The 19,883-nt window shown below is 46.4% G+C and overlaps 1 protein-coding gene across 1 annotated transcript in view; it reads right to left on the reverse strand.

Moving 5' to 3' along the window:
- Positions 1 to 19,883, reverse strand: part of Dbct (Dihydrolipoamide branched chain transacylase E2) — a 36,003-nt gene that overhangs the window by 13,796 nt on the left and 2,324 nt on the right. Inside the window, exons 3-8 of the mRNA XM_037432530.2 lie at positions 18,426 to 18,610; positions 16,231 to 16,388; positions 14,403 to 14,493; positions 8,576 to 8,877; positions 8,063 to 8,140; positions 5,227 to 5,418 (exon numbers count right to left, since the gene is read on the reverse strand). Of these exons, the coding sequence (XP_037288427.2) occupies positions 5,227 to 5,418; positions 8,063 to 8,140; positions 8,576 to 8,877; positions 14,403 to 14,493; positions 16,231 to 16,388; positions 18,426 to 18,610 (1,006 nt within the window). The remainder of the gene's footprint in view (positions 1 to 5,226; positions 5,419 to 8,062; positions 8,141 to 8,575; positions 8,878 to 14,402; positions 14,494 to 16,230; positions 16,389 to 18,425; positions 18,611 to 19,883) is intronic.

Below are 19,883 nucleotides of genomic sequence, written 5' to 3' on the forward strand. Positions count from 1 at the left end.
TTGCTGTCTGCCGCGCTGGGAAGGGCGGAGTGACGTTTAACTCCCTCACCCGGTAGCGGATGTTGACTGTGGCGCCGCGCGGGGAGCCTCCCGAGAGGTTTTCGCGCGCTGCGTCGTGAGCGGGGAGTACAGTCCGGGACTTCAAACGGTGAGCCACGCATTCTTTTCCGTCCGTCGAGTCCCGTCGCTCGGGGCTCGTCGGACTTCGCTGACGGCGCCTCGCGCCCGATGCGAACGCTCACCTTTTGTTGCCCCGCTGCGTACTCACGGCCGAAGGGCAGTACGGTGTCCTAGTGCGTGGCCTAGCTACGCCGACCCGTCTCCCTTCGAAGCCAACGCGAGCGCCTTTGCCCTCGCTCGAGCAACCGGGCCCTTTGTCCCGGTGTCTCCGTGGATTACCTTTACCGCGGAGACGTGCTCGTGGCACCCTGTGTAGTACTTTGTGCCCGTGGCGTGGATAAGCCTACTTGCTTTCCCGCCGCGCCTTTTTTGCAACGGGCTGTACTGCGTCTGGTGTTGCCACAATAAAGTGTTGCGACTTGAGCAGTATCGTGTTTCCCGCCACGGCGACGGTTAACGCGTGCCCTGCGGCTCGCTAAGACCGGACCCACGCTGGTGGCCGTACTCCTTCGGGATACGTGTACACCACACTGGCGCCCAACGCGGTATCAAAAGCTCTAGCTTTTGACTGCTCTTAGCGAGTCAGTTCGCCTGCGCGATTCGGGCTCGTCGCAACATGGCTGCTTCGCGGGACTTTTGTCCGCTGTCCTTTTTAGCGGATGCCGCGTTGCACACGGAGGCCATTGCCTCTATTGACGGGCACCCTTCTGCACCCGTCTGTGTCGGCACCCCCTATTGCGGTGACGACACGAGGCGCCTAGCCGCTCCCTTTGGAGATGGCGCGTCGCTTCGGAATGGGCCTCTTGCCCTACCCAAACGTTACGCACAAGCGCCTCCGACGCCCGTCCGTGTCGGCACCCCCTATTGCGGTGACGACACGAGGCGCCTAGCCGCTCCCTTTGGAGATGGCGCGTCGCATCGGAATGGGCCTCTTGCCCTACCCGAACGTTATGTCTGCTTCGTGGCATGCCGCGTTGCACCAAGAGGCCACCGCCTCTATCGACGGGTGCCCTTCGGCGCTCGCCTGTGTCGTCACCCCTTTTTGTGGTGAATACACTCCTACGTGGTAGCTGACGCGCTATCTCGTGCCCCTTGTTGTCTGCCGAGAACCTGGATTTCGGTGCGACGGCCGCTCGCGGTGCCTTAGCACATGCAAGCGTCGGGGGCGAAACAGCAGCTTCGCCGCCATTCGGCGAGGAGGGTGAGTCCCCATGCGGACAAACCTTGGCTGCTAACCAGGTAAGCGGCGCACCGCGAAGCGGCCGAGCGGGGGAGCTTTCCGAAGGCCACGAGGCCGAGAGCGAACCCGTAACGCCGACTCACGCGGCGGTTGCTGCGGCCCTGAGTGGGCGCGATACCAGACTCCCCCATTTTGGGAGAATGGGAATTGCTTTCGGCAGCGAAGAGCTACTGAAGGCTCAGCAGAGTTATCCGTTTCGAGTCTCGGAGGGACGGAGCGCCGTATACGCTGCTTGCTTTGCGGCGGGCGCCGTTAAACCGTCTTGACGAGGCGCGGAGCGCCGTTACGCTGCTTGTTCTGCGGCGGGCGCGATTAGGGGGCTGAACCAGCGTGTGTCGCTGAGTCCCCGGCGGATTCATTTTGCTGGACCATGACGGGCTCCTGCTGAAATATATAGCCACTGACGACGAGTCCATAGACCCGTTTAAGGTGGTTATGCCCAAAAGTCTGAGAGCCGCACTGTTGCGATCCTCTCACGACGAACCCATGGCCGGTCACCTGAGTGGCTCGAAAGTTTTCGCAAACTGAGCAATGTTGTGACCTGGCCCGGCACGAAGCGTGGCTTTTATCGCTATTCCGTGCCTGCCACGTCTGACAAACGGTTGAGCCAAGGGTTGAAAAGCCGCCCGGTCTTATGAACCGATTGTCAGTGAGCGTCCGTGGCGCGTACTAGCTGAAAGATCCCCTTTGGGAAAACTCAGCCGTGCCCACATCGCAGACCTGAAGCCCTTTGTCATGGTCTGACGAGCTTGCGCCAGTGCCCTGCGGCACTTCGCGCAAGCAACGGGCACACCCGGAGCGGCGGACCGCATTCGGACCCCGCACCGGTATAATCTGAGGAAGCGGTCACCTTTGTGATTTCGCGCCGGACGGCGGACTTCTCCGCAACCGAAGGCCCTCAGTTTACTGTCTAGCCTCAGTATACGTTAGCTTCTTTACGGCCTTTTCTCGTAAAGAAGTTGACCCCGCTCTGTCTGCTGCCAGTGTTTCTTTTTTTTTTTTTGAAGTGTTCATGTGTATTTTGTTTCTTTTGTCTAATATTAAGTGATATTTGTATTTTATGTTTTTTGTCAAATGTTGAGTGTCGTTTTGCTCTGTTTTTACTTTTTTTTTCCGTGTTCGTTTCGTCTACCGCGAAGGGAGCTGTGTGTGACCTTGTGTGTCGGTGCTTGCCGGGGGAGAGAGAGACGAAGGACGCTTTGCGCCTACGCTCGCGCAGCCGTCGGCGGTGTGTGTGCGTGCGTGTGTAAGTGCGTGACGCTTCAGTGCGAGCCCGCGAAGAGTGCGTCATGGCTGCCCTCCATCGACGCGGACACTGGAGGTGCTGGGGGGTCATTGACCCACTGACGTCAGACCATCTGGCTGTGCTCTGCTCTTGGCCGTCGCCGAAGAAGCCGTGCTGCCTTTTCCACCATGGCTCCTACGCGAGGCCAGCTGAAAGCAGCTATATGCTGCCGGCCAACGCCAGGGCGCCTCGCAGCCAATTTTGGTTCGGCCTCCCTGACCACCGGAGAGGCCCGGCTTCCCGCAACGTCCAGCTCCCTCATCGAGCCAGAAATGCGGGGCCTCCGAACAACCGAAGCGGCTTTCGTCGGACTCGCGGCTTATCAAGAGCAGGAACAAGCCATCTGTGAGCCCCCCCTTCCGGTACCTCTGACCTCGCACTCGGGCATCGCACCCAGCGGACACTGTCACGCCTTTCCGCCCCTCCGCGCAGTGGACGCTATCCCCCTTCAGCACCACGAACACTAGTACCACGTTTCTGTGCTCCCTTCCGCAGTTATTTGTATAGTGTCGTGTGTTTACTTTGTTATTTATGTTTTTGTTCCTCATTTGTAATCTTTTTTTTTAAGCAGCAGTAGCAGGGCTGGACTGAGGTTAGCTGTCGCTCATAGCAGTGTCATTTTAACTGCATGGGTGACGTCCGGCTGCCTTTTGCAGACCGGTAAAGGGCAAATTTAGGAGAGGGGGATGTGGGAATTGAGGCTGGCCCGCTGCCTTTGCGCGGGCTTTGCCGCCTCTTTTCTCATGTCCCGACATGCCTACCCTCCTTTGCTGTCTGCCGCGCTGGGAAGGGCGGAGTGACGTTTAACTCCCTCACCCGGTAGCGGATGTTGACTGTGGCGCCGCGCGGGGAGCCTCCCGAGAGGTTTTCGCGCGCTGCGTCGTGAGCGGGGAGTACAGTCCGGGACTTCAAACGGTGAGCCACGCATTCTTTTCCGTCCGTCGAGTCCCGTCGCTCGGGGCTCGTCGGACTTCGCTGACGGCGCCTCGCGCCCGATGCGAACGCTCACCTTTTGTTGCCCCGCTGCGTACTCACGGCCGAAGGGCAGTACGGTGTCCTAGTGCGTGGCCTAGCTACGCCGACCCGTCTCCCTTCGAAGCCAACGCGAGCGCCTTTGCCCTCGCTCGAGCAACCGGGCCCTTTGTCCCGGTGTCTCCGTGGATTACCTTTACCGCGGAGACGTGCTCGTGGCACCCTGTGTAGTACTTTGTGCCCGTGGCGTGGATAAGCCTACTTGCTTTCCCGCCGCGCCTTTTTTGCAACGGGCTGTACTGCGTCTGGTGTTGCCACAATAAAGTGTTGCGACTTGAGCAGTATCGTGTTTCCCGCCACGGCGACGGTTAACGCGTGCCCTGCGGCTCGCTAAGACCGGACCCACGCTGGTGGCCGTACTCCTTCGGGATACGTGTACACCACAAGCTTCGCGTTCTATAGGCCTCCGTGTTCTTGAATAAACTCTCAAATTGGTTCGTCAGCGAGCGCAAGTGAGCACCCACTACTCACGTGCACCCGCTGCTGACAAACTGATTTGAGAATTGAATTATGACGGTTAAGTTCATTTTTCTTAATAATAATATTTGACTTTGATTTGAAATTATGCGATCAAGTTACTACGTACTTTGAATTTTCTTCGAACTTAAAATTTGCTATTCGCACAGGCCTACTTTTTTGTATTGACCGCGTAAGGTATGCAGATTTTCAAGAAAAATTTTGGGTCTTACAGGCTTCACTTGGCACACTCAAATAGCTCTGAGGGTAACTTACTGTTACTCTCTCAGCTTCTTTGCTAAGGTTGGCAGAGTCCCAAGGAAGGTATAGTGTTTCACAAAAGGTTTACTTATTGCAGTTTTTGCTCTATATGGAGGAGTGGTGTTCAGTGTAGGAATAAGCAATAACAAGGACGGTCCTATTATGTTTGGGAGTTTAGTCAATCAGCAAACCACCCCACTTCCAGATTCATCGATTTCAAGGATTTGGGTTGTTGAAGTTGGTGATGACAATCAAAATGGTCAAACTTTAATTCTAGAGCTGTGCCATGTGATCCAAGCCATGGGTGGAAAATTTTCATACTCTTGGAAGGGGGCGGGGAGCCCAACTTGCTCTTCCACATGCTCTCTCTCTATATATATATGTGTGTGTGTGCGGGTGTGCATGAATGTGTGTGTATATATCATACTGTTTTGCTCAAGAGCTGTGCAAATGCCACAATTTTCATCGTCTGGTGGCTTTGTTCTCAATGTGGGCAGAGCACCAGACTCCCTACTTGTCACTTCTCGTGATACGACTTTTGAAAGCTCGAAAGGGAAAGGAACGGGCACAAAACAGCCCCCTGTGGAATAACTGCCAAACAGGATGGCCAACAGCACGTTAGTGGAGGGTAAGAATCTTGGCCAAGCTCTTAAAAAATATCCCGGGTCAGCGCCAGGAAGGTCTGTTCCCCCCATGCAGCCTGAAGAAGGCCCGAGCCACCCAGCCCCCCCCCCCCCCATACTCTGCCTATAACCCAAACCACAGAATCGAAAGCTAGCTTGCATGCATGCAGCACGGCAGCAGTCACAAGATTAGGAATATAGGAACTTGCCGCGCCAATGTTGGACAACGTGATGGTGGCACCGGAGAGATCCTCCTGCTGTAACTGCCCTGCCGCACCCGAATTTTGGAGTCGGTTGAGATCAGCGGCAATCTCCATGATGTTCTTGGACTCCACGTTCTTCACAACAGGTACCACAAGGCCGTGTGGGGTGTCCATGGCAATGCCAACATTGTGGGCGCCCTAGTATGAACAGAACATGATTGCCATCGCTATGAATAAGTTTGTTGTGAAGTACAATGCTGCCCTGCGAATCACCCTCGCTTGTCATACCCATGAAACAACTGCATATTTTTACTGATTTCATCAATATTTTGTGATTATTTATCCTCACTTGGCTCTCCTACTTTGGTATCCATTAATTTATCCTTACTGTGATATTAACGAGCAAACAAGATGGCAATGTATTTCTTCAAATGCGCTTCGCCATACACGGTCACTATGCTGTGACTTTGTTAAAGCGAAAGAGCCTTTGATGGGTAAAATGTAGAAGCAGAGCTTGCAATAATCATAACTGTGCAAAGCTGAAATGCACTGGCTTAACATAAGTTGGTTGCTCACTTAATTAGCGTTATGAAATATTCATTGTTGGATCGGAGGAATCGTGTCAAATGGTCAAGAAAATAATACATGCAATTAAATAAGAAATTAGTGATAAGCAGCATAGCTTTGTTATGCCACCATCGAAATGCATCTACAATGGCCGGGATTTGAACCTGAGACCTTCAGGTCCGCAATACTTTAGATTGTATTCTTTCGCTTTATACAACCAGTTGAGTGCTCACAAGGAAAGTAAGTTATCATAAGCCGGGACGCAATGCTACACGAATGATATTCTCAAACAAAGGTATCATTACGCCATTCTCAAAATGTTCGTGCAAATGTAATATAGAACTTCATGAGGACCGCAGCTCAGAAATCATGGCTAATAAATGCCTCTGGTGAAAGGTTATGTGATTTTGCGCCTAATGCTGTGAAGCAACATCTTCTACAATGTATGCCTCTAAATTAGCCCTGTAGTGGCCAAAAGTTATTGTTATCTGTGATTCTTTATTCAGCTCTGAAAGCAATCGTCAATGAGTATGCCCCTTGGATAATTCAGGAATAGTTTATGAGCCAATTTAAAGTAAAACGCAGGTGAGAAAGAACGAAGCAGTAAAACAGGACAAGTTCTTGTTCATTTGTTTTTAGTTAAAATGAACAGCTATCAACTCTATCGGTTTGGAGTCTTATTAGATTTATCAGATACTAAATTAAACTGTGTTGATTAAATTACGCTTATACAATGCCACGAAAGCCATTATTACTATAAGAAGATGCTCGGTGAATTTTTAGAAGCTCGAAAGCATGACACTGGCTCAAATGCTAGAAATTACTGTATTTACTCGGGTAATGAACAAACTTTTTTTCTAAACAAGTCGGAGCAAAGTTGGGTGTGCGTTCATATGCGGGGCAAATTTTATGAAAACTTTTTCGGGATGAGCGAAAAATGAGGTAACGCAAAAAAAAAAAGTTAGGTTGCTTAGCCTTTCACAATTGACATATGCGTACAATGTTGCATCTTTGTTGCACTTCACTGATCTTTGGTGGTTGAAGACGCTATTTTCTGCACGCTGTCCCTGCGCCGCCTGCACACTCATTTAACCTCCCTGTCCTTCCTCTTTCAATCCTCCTCCTCCTCCATAAAAGCGTTTTGCGGCTATCTTTTAACCACACCAGTGGTATCTGCTGTGATCTCGAAAAACGCCCGAAAATGTGCGCGAAGACCTTACAATGCACTTCGCCAACTTCGTGGCAACCTAGCACAACCACCACGCCGTTGCCGTTGACATTGCAGCAAGCAACCACATAACCATAAAAAAAAAACTGTCAACAACAAGGTTAACCTTGCTGTCCACATGAGAAGTTACTGTAGAAAAGGTAGCCTATATCTCGCATTCCTAACAAGCATAAAGAGCATATTGCCACTGAAATGAGAATGGGGGGTGCTGGCATGTTGCAAAAATCGTCACTATCTTTTCTGGGCAATAAGCCATTTTATCTGGTTTTCCAGAAACTTGTGACGTGATGGCATTGAATGGCCCTTCGCGACAGCCATGGTGACAGAAAATTCTGTCGTCGTCACTTGAAAGTCGCGTGCATATTGTTGGGTTTAAAGTTTCGAATTCGCTAGATGCGACCGTCAGTTGGTGCGGACAGTATGGTGACTACTTGACAGCTGCAATGTCTCTACACTCGCACCATTCGTGAACCCCGTTGTGGCGCACAGATTAATTAAAGAAGACGGGGGATGGGCTGTGCATACATAGAAAGAAAAACAATACGGTGCATGGCAGCGGGCGAAGGGGGGAAGAGAGCGAGCCAAGATAGCCGAGGGGAGTCGGCAATGTAATGAAAAATGGAAGAGCTCTAACGGGCAAGGAGACGCCAGGTGTCGGTTAGCGGAACTGCAGTGGATGAATGTAGAGGGTGCATTTATTATGCGGGAGGAAAACTTTCAATTGTTCCTTTAACAATTAAGCTCGCAATGCTAGATTTCATTTAAGTTTCATTTAACTTTCATTTAAGTTTTAAAAAGATATTGAGTAAGTTTAAACTGATCTAGTATTCGTCATAGTGTTAATAAATACAACAAAGGGTTCAAGGAGTGCACTTCAATATGCATCTGTGATCTTTTGGCACAGCCTGGTTACAAAACAGTAATAAAAAAATATGTGAACTTGTTATGCTTGTTTGGAAGTTGATCACTCACTTGTAATAATCAATCATTTCTGAGGTCGTGAAGGTTTTGAAATGCTGGACAAAATAGACTAGCGTGATGGCTCACCTTAATCGTGATGTTCTCAACTTTATCATCCACGTAAGCGTTGAGGATGGGATATTCGAACAGCGATATGGACAGGGCCTGTGTGTGAGAAAACACAAGTGATGCCTCAAATGCCTTACCAAGAATGTTAATGAGAACTAACAGGCAATAGTGCCAGGGAAAGTATAGGGGTTTGTTAATAAATGTGATTGTAACGTAAATGTGAAGAAAGAAAAGTGGACAAAAACATGCCACTGGCAGGACTGGAACCTTCGAATAACGCGTCCGTGGACGGAGATGTGACTGCCACCGTAGCTCAGTAGTAGAGCATCGAACGCGTTGTTTGAATGTTGCAGGTTCAGATCTTGTCACTAGCAAGTTTTCTTTCCGTCCATTTTTCTTTCTTCACAGTAACATTACAATTACTTCTAATAGCAACCCTTATACTTTCCTTGTGGGGTAAATATAGCAGTCACAATACATACAACATTAAAAATGCAGTGTGGAATGGAACATAGTACATTGGGTACCAACCTTCACAAAGAAAGGCATGTAAGACAGCCGTACACCGACGCGGTCAGCAAGCGGCTTGAGTATTGGTCGTAGCTCTACAAGTCGTGTAACGTCGATCTCGTCGCAATAGCCAAAGTGTGGGATGGCCAGAGACTGTGCCATGGTCTTGGCCATGGCTTTGCGGATGCCTTTCACCTGCTCAACACGGTCTTCAACAGCTTTCAAGGTCTTGACTGTAACTGGCTTTTGAGGGACTGGAGCTGGAATTGGTGCTGCCTGCTTCAAAGCAGCTGCGGGTGCTGCCTTGGCTGGTGCTGGTGGTTCTGCATTAACAGAATGACTGATGAGCAGAGCTGCTCAAATCGCAAAATTTTGGGTGCCAAGTGTATTTAAATAAATTTGCATTCCAATCAAATGGAATATTTTGAATATAATACTTTTTTAATATCTCTTGAATGACCTTTCAAATACTTCGAAACAGAATTACAGAAAAAAAAAGATACAAAGGATTCCTAAGCATGTTCCTATTCTTATCAAATAGGAAAACACAAATGTTTGTTATGTCTATATCCTCCTCAGTCCCAAGAATGCACCAATAAAGAAGACTTTTGCAAAACCGTATTATTTGATTCCCTACTCTTAAAAACAAATGCAGATCAATTATGAATCCAAAAAAGTGAGCGGTTGTCCCAAAATGTGATGGTATCCATTTGCGTACTCCTGATGTTTTAAAGTTTCTAAGATTGAATAAAAAATATATCAGACCGAAATGATTTTCAGTATGATCTACAGGGTGTGCACAGTTGAAGTAATGCACTATAGACGATGTCATTCACGCTACAACTAAGAAAAGAAGCTTTCACTTATCACGAGGACGCAGCTGAGCGCTCGTGCAGTGTGCTCAGTCATTTTCATTCGCTCGTTTTGCAAATATGACGAGACACACGTGTCAGCATCCTCTATCCCGCTTTTGGTAAATATTAGGGTGTCACAGATATGGCCGTAAAAAGGTGAAATATGATAGAAGAAGCAACACACGACTCATGCACTGTTAAGAAAATGTGAAAAAAAGAAGCTTGTATATAATTAAAAAATTAGGTTACAATATTGTTCACACAAACGCTCAATACCGCACAACCACTGAAGTCGCTCCCAATTCGCAGACTCTTCTTCGCTCGCCGTTCTCACTGCGTCTCTGGCTCTTCCCGTGCTTTTTCGCTCTCCTCTCTCGACCACAGATCCGAGTACACATACGCGCATGCTGACACAAACACGCACATACCACCCACACACACACGTGCACAAATGGTTCCACGAAGTCAGAGGGGGAGGTACGTCGCTTCACCATTCGGCGAAGCAGTGTCGAACACCCTGCGCGCGACGAATGCACAAAGCGGCATGTTTCCCGCTTCTTGCATCCGAACTCGCTAAGTGCAATAAAGCGGGGCTGTCGCCTTTGTCCTGACCCGGTGCCCGCAGCACTGGGAGGCTCGCCAATCGCAGCTGCCCATAAACAAGGAAGACGGCCCTTACGAGTGGCTATCGTACGAAGCAACACATGCAAAAAAGAAGTAAATAAAACTAAACTTAGATGTGAAGCAGTTTCGAACACACGGTACCACTTCTCAGGGCTTCGTGAAAGCAACTCATCCTTATATATACAAGACAAATTTGGACACACAGATATCGAATTGTGATGGTCTGGGGCTTTTGAAACAACGGTACCCAATTGGGTACTTTGGGGCCGAGGAGTATATTAACGAAGTGCTGGAGGTGTGGGTGCTGATACTAAGTCGTGCTCCCTAGTTTCTTAGTAAAGAATGAGTCAACACAGGAAGTGACACGTGCTGATTTATGTGACTTGGTCAACAAAACTTTCTATGTGAAAGGAAAAGCCACTACGTCGTCAACCTTTCCTTCTCGTTCGACTTCTGTGGACGCCCAACTGAAATGGCAGACAGGGGCGTGCTTCCTTCAAGTTAGGAGTTCCTCATCTGTTGCGCGGATTTCATTCCTACTATGCAGCTACGAGTGAATCTTACGGCACTTGTTGGCACTGGTAATTCTGGTGGGAGAGGTCATGTGTCATCCGCATGCAGCTTTCGCAGACAGTGAGTTAGCACTTTGGGGTCTCGAAATCGAGAGAGCCACGCCACGCTCTTGGAGTGAACAAACACGGCAGACACGGTCGGGACAAACCAAACGACAACACACATTTATTTAACTACTTTTTGATCGACGATATCGTCAGCCAAATCATTATACATCAATCGTGATCAACCCGCTAAGACATCTTTACACTTTATCATTCAGCACGTAACCACATAACAAACACAAGAGCACACAAAAGACGCCGTCACCAATGCTTGACTCACCACGCAGGCCCCCGGCAGACGGCCCGCGATGCCGTGCTCCAGGGACACACCGCAAGAGACAACCGTTCGCGCCAAACACCTCGCGCAGAAAGATACTCACTCAACTTTTTCTGTCACCACCAAGGCTTGCCTGCCACCAGGGGTCACCGCCAGAGCTACCGCTGTAGCACCCATGATGATGATAGCGGTGATCTATGCTTGACAACACAACGCCACCTACCGCTCAATATTGTGACCCCCAAATACGGCTTTTGCGTGAGACGTGCACCACTAGGCGCAAACAACATTACACGGGGTGTCAGCACCCCCACAGCCCACACTTTCATAAAGCCTTCCAAGTAATGCTTCCGCATTGAAATGTAGGAAAAAACATGGCGAGAAAGAAAGCAATTTATTTCGCACAGTAACCCATAGGCCTCGCATCAATAGCGCGCTGTCCACTGCATAAAAACAGAACTGATCTTCTAGGTGTTGAATAGTGACGCTGGTGATGTGCCATGCAGCAACTTGATATTGTATAGTCTTTTGGGTGACACTGCTAAATTTTGTTTTGCAGACTGATTTTGTAGCGCGAGGGCGTTATTTAGAAAGCACGTTTCACAAAAAGAGATGGTCACGTATGACACCGAAACCACCTTAACAGCATTAGAAACAACTGACCGTAAGTGGCTGATGTAATGACATTGCCATCACAAAGTGGTGATGGAACAGGTTCATTTCGTACTCAGCTATGCTCTGTCTGAATGAAATTTGTTCCCAATGAAGTGAAAATGGTGACACACCCCTTTTCATTAAAGGGCCCCTCGCCAGCTTCTGAAAATACAAAAAATGACGCTTTATTCCTTCTTGTGATGTTTTTTGCATTTCTGGCACATTTCGCGACACAGGAATTGTGATTCCTGTGATGTCTATAGTGTACATACTATTGACTTGTTCACATTCGTAAGATACCCAGGCTTGTACGAATATTAACGTGATAGGGTTAGAGAGTTCATGTCGCAGAAATTTCGCCGTCGACGTCGGCACTGTTGGTTGTGAGAGAAAAAGCTCGTTACAGAGATAGCCGCCGGAGGCCGCTACTTGTCCAAGCGTGCACGCGCGATCACACTGAAAAAGCTGCACATTCGAAGAAAAAAGTACTCAAGGTCACAAGGCGTGGGTGATGTAGTTTCTTTACCCCTGCCGCCCCTTTCTGCTTGCCTTGCAGTGCTTTTGTCGGGACGAGAGAAGAGATAGTGCAATTTGTAACTCCACTCGCATCGGACCGATTCTTAAAATTTTTGCGGCGTTAAATTCGTGAGGCAATAAGCTTTTCTAGTGAATTCATTCCATGGTTACCTGAAAAAGTGTTTCAGGGCCCCTTTAATGCATTTTGTTCTACAGGTGTCATGACAAAAATGAGCCCATTCGGCGATTCGTAGGCGCATTCTGGATGCCTCAAACTACGTCGAAAAAGGCCAGTATAGTGCAGCCATCGCCGCTAAAAACACACAGGAACTTTTAAACAGCTCTAAAATGGACAACTATGTCCATCTAGCGGAAAACATGTCATGCCTTTCCGGAGGCAATGATCAAGCAAACAGCAAACGCTAGATAATGTGCAGCCATCTGTGAGGCATTATCAGACTCTTTATGGCCTCCGAGATGGCAAGCGTGTGGCGTGTATCTACTCTTGCTAGATCAAAAACCTGTATGTACCATTCGCGCGCGCGCTGGTACAATCTATTGTGTGCATGTGTGCGCGCATACATGTGTGTGTGTGTATGCAACAAAACATAATAAGTATGCACTTAGCGGTTGAAGGGTGCTTTAGGGGCCGGATTTCGCTACCGTGTTCAATGTTTAACTCTTAAAGACGAAGCTTAAAGGGTCACTCACCAGGTTTGACAATTTCGAGCTGACAAGGGCAATGCGTAGACGAGGTGTTCATGATCACGTCTGCCAAAATTTGCAACGCTACGCGCTGCGGAAATGGGTCAAATTTCAAGATGAACGCTGCTCCCCCTCCCTTATGCCGGCGCGCGCCTAGAGAATGAGGGCATAACGTGCGCGTATGAATGGCCGTACGTACACGGCAATGCAGTGATGTTGGTCCTCTGCGTAGACGACTACTCTAACGTATTAAACAGTGGCATGTGACATGGCAAACTTTATTTAACACGGCGTGCATAGTTTATGTAATTTCTTGCTTGAAGAGATTAATAAAGCTCTAGATACATAATGAGACACAATGAGGGAATGTGAGCGTTTTTTTTTTTTTCAATTTTTCTCCCATGAATTGCAACAAGATGCGGGGCCAATGTGTCAACGTTTCGCATGCGTTCATGTACCCGCGATCAGCGCATCGAGCAGACGACCACCGTGGAACGCTCCTACGCATTCGCGCACTCATTGTGCTCATCTATTCTACCGCGTCTAAGCTAGCGTTTCCAAACCATCCCGCAGAAACAGGCAGAAGACCACAAAATAACACTGGTCAACAAAGCAACGCTGCTCGCGTGCTCGGGGGTTGGACTTGTTTGGGCACGTCATGCGCACGTGACTTTTTGGTCGGATGCCTGAGAGGGTGGGAAAGAGATTTGACTTGTGAAGGCTACGCGGAGGAGTGGCAAGGGTTTCTAGCTCGCCTCCTTTCATCCTCGTTTTGCGCCGCTTCAAAAAACCCATTTTCTCCGCTCGTAGTGAACCGATTCAAAAAAATATTGTGGCAAAATTTTCCTCATCGGACACCCAACAACTTCCACTGTCTAACTAAAATTTGGTATGGGGCCTGGTGAGTGGCCCTTTAAGGGTCCCCCAATTTTTTGAATGAATATCACAGTATACGAGTTCACTTCGATTTTAATTTAAATTGTTGAAATATTGAAGTATTCAAAAAGAATGGTTACGTGTATTTGCCTGCAGGGTGGGCTGCTAAGCCGTGAAAACTTTTATCTAAATATGCATTAGCCTGCGTGTTTAAACAGTTTACAACACTGCACTTTTAGAAAGTGAGGTTCACAGACTAGCCTAGCAAACTTTTCACAGTGAACTCTTATTGTTCAATGCATTCCTTGTTTGGGCCGCTTCACTTAGCAACCAAGCATTGCAAAAGCACATTTTTGTTTGCCTCTCTGTCGAGTTTCATTGTTAAAGAGTTTAGCTGAAAAATAAACTATAAAATTAGGTTCTGCAACACAATCTGAACTGCACGTTAACCTAAGGCCTCAATGTAATGTGCGGTAAACGTTCCCCCCCCCCCCCCCACCTGGTAGGTTGGGCAATATATATCTTGCAGCAAAACAAAAGTGGCAAAAGGAGGGAGATAGCAGCAAGGATGTAAGCAGTGACGGCACTTAATTTTTTACGGAAGCATTTGAACAAAGTTGTCCTTTCATACAAAACACAGTCTACAGATTTCACGAGAAGTTCTGCAGCAGTACTGTGACAGCATGCAATGGCATGGTCTTAGAAAAGTAAATGGGAAGACTCACTTGGTGCTTGCTTGAGCTCTATGTAGCGCAGGACATCTTCCTTCAGGATGCGTCCATCCTTGCCTGTGCCCGTCACATCAGTGAGACGTATCTGTGAGCATGGCAATACAATTTTGTAAGATGTAAGTGACCTAAAGCTAAGGAAGCATGCATCTGTGAAGATGCAGATAAGGACTACTTATGGGCATTTCATTTCAAGATGACCTCTGCATACATTCTGGTGGAGAGAGGCTAAAGCTGCAAGATCTTGAATTTTCCAAAAAACATATGGCTGCAATGGAATGTGCCAGATGTATTGCAATGGGGCTGAAATATTTTTTTTTCAGTCAGGTGCCTAGAAGAAGAATGTGTACCCTTGACTACATGTTTTATTATCGAGAGTTAGGAGAATAAAGTGCCGTTGGGGTACAGTGATTAATTACCATGCTTAGCTGTAGTAGTGGCTTCAATTACGGCCATAGAACTTGCATTTTTAGTGAAACCTAAATGCTAAGGCACACGTTATGGATCCCTAGGTGGTAGAAATCTCTATAGCCCTCAACTACGGAGTGCCTCATGATTATACCATGTTTCTGGCATTTAAAACCCCAGATATTAACAGTAAAGAGAATGTACATAAAACAAGAAAAGGAAGTACAAAGGAGCTGCTGTATATGCTACAAAACTGATTGGCACATCTCCAACTGGTGTTAAAAACCATGTCAAATAAGAGCATTTCATGAGGAGGCAGTAGAACAGGAGAAACACAAATGTCCCACTAAATCATAATTTAGTGCACTGCAGCTCCACAATTACCTGCAAACAGAACATGATTTTTGAGAGAACGTACTAGCTGATGCCTGCCTAACAAGCAACAAGACCTGGTTTTTTATGCTATAAGCGGTTTGACATATGCCATGTTTACTCTGACAATGCTTCCACTCTAGTTTTGCAATAAGAAGGTTATTGTCACTATTCTCTTCCAACCTGCATAATAATTGCACCCTGACTTTGATGCCACAGAGAGCGGTGACACTACCAAACGTTCGCCATTCTAAAGGGGCCTTGCAACATTTTCTCAAATTCACTCAAAACCTCAATATAACAAACACGGATATAGCCAAATAGGTGTCATTAGTAATTTCATATGCTACCCCATTTAGCCTGCACAGTTAATACAACGCTGTTTTCGTATGTGCTCATACTCATTGCTCTGTATAGATGGTCTCCGTTTGTTGTTTTTTTTTTCCAACTTTTGTGAACACTAAGTATGATGCACTCCTGCATGGGCCCAAGAAGGGCCTGCAGTATTGTGAGATAAATAAATAATTGAAATACCTGTTATATAAAAGTGAATAAAGAAATAGTCATGCAATATAGTGATAGACATAAATGTTTATATCAAATTTTTAGATATAACAAACTTAATTTTGAGTAAGACGCAACCTTGTTATGAGGTTTGAGTGTAACCATCAAATGGCTTCATTAAACGAGTTTATTGCCTCTTGAATTGAACACTGCAAAAGCTTTTTAGAATCAGTCAAGAACGAGCGGAGTTGCGGAGATTTGTTGAATGCTGTAATTGTTTTCTCCCTTCTGTCACCCCGAATTCACTGAAAGCTAAACAGGGAGGCATGGCACTGGAAAAAGAAGTTACGTCACACAGATTGGTAGAGTTATCCGACCATGCTGAAAAAGTATTTGCATCTTTTAAAATTTACCCAAAAATTTTAGGCCTCATAATGATCACATTCTAGAATCTGTGTCATTTTCTGGAGAAAAAGGAAGACCAACCATTACATCAGTATATGCAGTATTTGGAAAGAGATAAAGTAGGCATTGCACTCACATTGTTCTCCATGGCAATCCGACGAACTGCAGGCGTCGTGAGCACTCTGTCTCCTTGTCCACCACCAGGCTCAGTGGTTGAGGGTGCCAAGGGCTGCTCTTCATCACTGCGCTGAGACTTGATGTCCTGGTCCTGGACTTCATCATCATCCGATGAACCTGTTCAAATGGCAGCCCTCGCTTTTTCACTTTTTCATTTCATCAATTTCAAGATTACAGGGGCACCTCACCCGCAGCTTTCATAATGAACTTGGTTTCTTAGAGAATGTACATAGTAGAAGAGAGTTGTCAAAGGAAGTAGGTCAATCTAAGGCATGGTTTTTCAAAGTGGGTTCTGCAGGCCCCTCTCCTCGAGGTTCCCGGAGCCACTGATAAGTTTTCTCTTGTTCGGCGTTCGTCAAGTCACATAGATGGCAAACTAAGGAACCTCAATTACTTATGCCTGAATGTCAATAAGTGCATCTCAGTGAATAAAACAATCTCCAGAAATGCAACCAATTTCACCAGCAGCTAGTAGCCGGCCACACTCTGCAAACAAGCCGTGTTAAGTTAGCGCACTTGAATCACGGAGGCCTTATATTACCCTCATGGGCATTTGTACTGTTTAAATAGGTGCCAAAGATAAGGCAGTTGACATGCTACTGTCATTTGCAACAACACATGTTTGTGAGAATCTTAACATGTCTATCTGAAAACTAAGCACATGAATCGGCTGAATCCAGCAGCGGACATGCGGCTGGCCCTGAGTGTGACTCGGCCTCACAGCGATTTGTTGGTGCAAGAGAAGCGATTTCAGTTGCATGTCAGTGAATAAGTTTATTATATACCCTTAATTCTAAGTTCATTGCATGCAAATGTAGCGTGAACCGAAAAATGCTTGCATGTCCATTCTAAACACTTTTATCAAAGTGTTTTCCTAATGATACAGTAGAGCCTTGCTGTTATATTGTTATGCACCAGTCCCGGCATAGCTCCCAAAGGATTCAATGAATTGGAACACTGCCATTACGTTGAAACTGTGAGACCATCCCCATGTGGCACATTGCAAAGTGCTCTGTGAGCTGGCCGAACAACCACAAAAGAGAGAGGTCATGTTGACTTTTCAAGTAGCTCGGCCTGGCTTGACCATGAGATGAGGCACTTGCATGGCACAAGTGACATCATGTATAATGTACTTCCAGTTTTGGAACTAAAACGTAGCCTTCGACATTTGCATTGCAAAGATGACAAGTATGATTTCATTGGTTCTAAATTAAAATGAAAGTAAGGCCTTCAGGCTTGACGTGGCCTCCTCATTCATAATTCGTCAGAGGAGTTTGCACGGTTCGGAGGTCGGACTCGTTGCACTAGTCTTGTTGCCTGTGTGCTTAGTCTTTTCAAGCCTAGAACTATTGGTGCCGAAAGAATGGAGTATGTTGGTTACATTTCTGTAGATGATACCGTTCCTCGCTCAACATTTCTATCTGTCAGCTAAATTGTGTCCGAGGCCGTCAGTGCATGCAGCAATGACAAAGTTCAGGAGTTTGTGGAGCAGAGGTAATTTTTTTTACGATAGCTTTCTGGGTACTTTCACTTTTGCGAGACATTCGACCATTTATGATGAACCATGGTGATCAAACACTGCCAACAGTGTTACTATATTGCTCGTAGACGTTGATGCATCTGGTAACATTTCTGTACCACTAAATTTTTGCATCGCTAAATGATCTTTTGTCTTGTTTCTCGGCTTTTGCAACCATCGACTCTTACGGTTTCTTCAAAAACGTATCAGAGTGGTACTACTTTATCAAAAATTTTTGACATGGTCTTAGTTTCAAACTGACACCTTTTTTTCAAACTGGCTCCTATTTTGAAAAGCTAAATGTTTGGGCTTGTTGCACAGTCCTATAAAGTCATTTTAACTTTAGCATAAATTATTTTCTCCTTAATTTTTAATTGTCATTTGCTTTCTTTTGTTGCTGGAAACACCACAGAGGAGCTACACTTTTGCAAAAGAAAGTGTTCTTGCCAACAACACTACGTGAATAAGGAGTCCTTGTCAGAACACGTGACATTTTGCCCTTGATTTTACTTTCACGGTGCTCAAACGAAAAAAAAAAGTACAGTGAGCAGCAGGTACTAGTGTATTGTCTCTGTCACATACAAGACATGCGAGGCCAGTTAAGTTAGAAGTAAAAAAACGAGAAAGCAGCTCACTGAGCGAGTCGTCATCAACCTCGATGTCGACAAGCGGAGACCCAACCTTGCAGGTGTCATCGGCTTCATGGTACAGCTTCTTTATTCGGCCATCGTAGCGGCTTGTAATGGTAACTGACGCCTTGTCACTCTGCACTTCACAGATGCTGTCGAACTGATTTACTTTGTCCCCAGGCTTGACATACCTGGGCATATCACAGGGCGTGTGTGTGATACCTATGCTCACTTAATTCAATCACTGGTAAACTCCCACAAAACACTGGTGTATTATTCAGGTGAATGATGTTTCAGACAAATGGCATGGTTTCAAAGTGCGCTGAGTCTGTATTTGTTGATTGCTATTTTTTCACCCTAAAGCTCCAATTGGAGACAGTGACAATGACAGGTATGTATAGCTAAAGGAGCCATTACACCCAATTTTCGATCATAATTTGTGTCACGTGGGTTAATCCTTATGCATTCACAAATAAACTGGCGAAATTTCAGTGCATTTGGTCGACCATTTAGTTTACAATTGAAATATTTTATAAACGCGTGAGTGGCCTGGGTGTCTGACAACACTGGTGCACTCGCAAGCTGTGACGTAAAAAGCAGGTAGCTGTGCAAGCGTCTACATTCTGGTGAACAATATCGTTCCGCGGTCAGCTGGGTGTGAAATTAAGACATTGTAGTTTTCTTCAGCTTGAAACTGGTATTAAAAATTTTGAAGCGGCTGAAACTGTGGTAGCAGACAAATGCTCTGCTCCTTCCGCATCAAAGACGCCAGAGCAAAATGATGGTTGCCGGCAAGCGGTGTTCATAGCCGGCGACTTCAAGGGCTAGTTTTGCACTTGAATATCATTTTACAGTCCACACTTAATGTCCGTGTAGGCATAATAGACCCTCTTCAAGTTTTCACTGAAAATCACAAATTGTTGGGTGACTGTGACATGGCCCTTTTAAAGATGCTTATCAAGCAAGATTAGAGCTGCAAAAAACATTTTGGAGTAAATAAATGAGCACGAAAACATAGCAACAAAACAATTTCAGAGCAGCCAATGAATGAACAGCTGGGAGCAATCATGGTATGTTTATGTGGGAACAGAAGGCCCAAAACAAAAAATCATTTATTAGCTGGATGAGTAGGTAAACTGATTGTCATGGCCATGATGTTTGAGTTTGTCAATCTCTTTGTCTTTCACTGCAAAGCACACCGCCCACTACAATTATGAAAACAATTTTCAAAAACTTGTTTTCATAGCACAGCTTGAATGTGAAGTAATTTAGATATAATAGAAAGCACCTAGAAATCCAAGGCACATGCCATGGAGCATTGTGATAATGGCAGTGCGTGCATTATCATGAATTGGACATAGTGAAGTTACATTTGGGATCAATGTGGCTTAACTTTTAAAGTTTGATCATAGGCTTCCAAGTAAATAGAAAATGGTGTCCTGAAAGAGGGAGAAGATACTCATT

Source organism: Rhipicephalus microplus, chromosome 10 (assembly GCF_043290135.1).
Source record: "Rhipicephalus microplus isolate Deutch F79 chromosome 10, USDA_Rmic, whole genome shotgun sequence".
Classification (NCBI taxonomy): Eukaryota; Metazoa; Arthropoda; class Arachnida; order Ixodida; family Ixodidae; genus Rhipicephalus; species Rhipicephalus microplus.